At 44.7% G+C, this 1,988-nt stretch overlaps 1 protein-coding gene across 1 annotated transcript in view; it reads right to left on the bottom strand.

The window, feature by feature from the left end:
- ttc17 (tetratricopeptide repeat domain 17) overlaps window positions 1-1,988 on the bottom strand; it is a 25,856-nt gene that overhangs the window by 15,748 nt on the left and 8,120 nt on the right. The window contains exons 12-13 of the mRNA XM_010774985.1: window positions 951-1,066; window positions 635-788 (exon numbers count right to left, since the gene is read on the bottom strand). Of these exons, the coding sequence (XP_010773287.1) occupies window positions 635-788; window positions 951-1,066 (270 nt within the window). The remainder of the gene's footprint in view (window positions 1-634; window positions 789-950; window positions 1,067-1,988) is intronic.

Here is a 1,988-nt window from a genome sequence, read left to right as displayed (position 1 = left end):
ACACCACACAACACACACACACACACACACAACCACACACACACACCACACACACACACAACACACAACACAAACACACACCACACACACACACACACACACACACACCAAACACAACACCACACACACACACACACACACACACAACACACACAACACACCACACACACACCAGCACACACAAACAACACACACCAAACACACACACACACACACAACACTAAGCCAGACTTATACTCTTGCGCCTCTAGCCTAAGTATGGTACACGTCATCCCGAATCGTCTTGAGGATATGGGGATGAGAACATAAAACTACAACAACATACCGTACACCTGAGGAAGTCTTCTTTATAGGCTTAGGTAATTACAGTGATAACACACAAATGTCTAAGGACGTCCAATGCATCACCTCCTACTGCGACCTTCGTCTAACCGAGGTCTCTTATCGCGCTTCCAATACTTGTTTTCATTTCCTTCCGCAAGAGCTGTTGAAGAACCCAACCCTCAATCAACGTCTAATTGCACAATGCTGCAGAGGGATACAATCGCCAAAGGAAAAAAAAAAAAAAAAGAAAAAAAACGGGGCCGAGGAAAGGGAAACACACACACACACACACACACACACACACACACACCTGGGAGGCAGAGGGATCTGGGAGCTTCTTTTCTTCCAGAGGCCAGTCTATTGAAGCAGGCAGGAGGGCTGGGTATGGTTGGGGAACGGGACCACAGTTTGGCAGAGCTACCGTCAGAGGAGGACTGCTCCCATAGAGGAGAGTTGCCACTGGGCTGTGTATAAACAAACATTTTTAAGTGCAATGTTTTGATAAAAAAAACTCTAAAATACGCACATGGTGATTCTTTTCAGTATAACTGGATTTGGTGTGTGCTGCCATTTTGAATATGATTAAGGAAAAATTCAACCAGCACAATCGTGGGATGTGCACTGACCTGAGGCCCTGTGTTTCAGGGGGAAGGTAGAAGGTTGGCAGCAGGTGAGCGGGGGGAACACTCGGGTACTCGTGAGCACAGTCGCTCCTCTGAGGCCACAGCATCCTCTGTATGTCCTAAACGAAAAAAGCAATGAGCTCTCAATCTCCAAAGCAATAGTGTGGTTGACTACCGTTGGATTAAACTGACATTTCAGTCTTTTAATATTTACACAAAGAATTTTGGGAGAACACAACAAAAACAAAATGACTCCAAACAAAACAGTTAAGTAGAAAACAAAGTCAAATCAGACAAATATGACATTTCTCTACAGTCCCTACTTTACGGACTCAAACATGCCATTCTGATCTGTATTTGTTATATTTGTCCACTAAATGACCCTAGCTTTGTTATGTTATGTATGCAATGATTTACTCTATGTCAGCGGTTTTCAAAGTGTGAGGCTCGCCTCCCTGGGGGGGCGCCAGAGACCTTCAGGGGAGGCACAGCGTAGGGCTGCTTAATTAATCATATTTTAATCGCGATTACGGCTTGCAACGATTACGAAAACAACGTAATCGAAATAAAAAGATTATTTTTTTATTATTACTTTTTTTTTTTTAAATAGTTTTTGTTTGTTTTGGTTTTTCAGTTGAATTATACTTAAAGTTCAGGGTAATCAACTGTTAAAAACATACAGTTTTTTGCAAACAATTTTTGCCATAATCGAGCAGCCCTAGCGCAGTGTGAGAAAAAAATAACGAGAGAAAGACGAGTAAAGTGTCACTTGCACACTTTTGGCTGTCTGTGGAGACGGAGTTCCCCCACCTCTCCAAAAAGGCTGTAAAAGGGCTCATTCCTTTCACCTCCAGCCAGGGGCGGACTGGCCATCTGTGTGTTCTGGAAAATCACAGAACGGCCCGTCGTCAGCGGGCCGTTGACGGCCGGCACCGCCCTTTATTTTTTATGTTTTTAAACGGCATCATTTAAGTTGAGCTGACAGGCGACAGAGGTCCGTTCAGCGGGCCGTTTCCACGCAGCGAGGCTCCCCCCCCCCCC

Source organism: Notothenia coriiceps, unplaced genomic scaffold, assembly GCF_000735185.1.
Source record: "Notothenia coriiceps isolate Sejong01 unplaced genomic scaffold, NC01 NC01_scaffold00015013, whole genome shotgun sequence".
Classification (NCBI taxonomy): domain Eukaryota; kingdom Metazoa; phylum Chordata; class Actinopteri; order Perciformes; family Nototheniidae; genus Notothenia; species Notothenia coriiceps.
The sequence above is the reverse complement of the archived record's forward strand: the minus strand, read 5'-3'. Positions and strand labels throughout refer to the sequence as shown.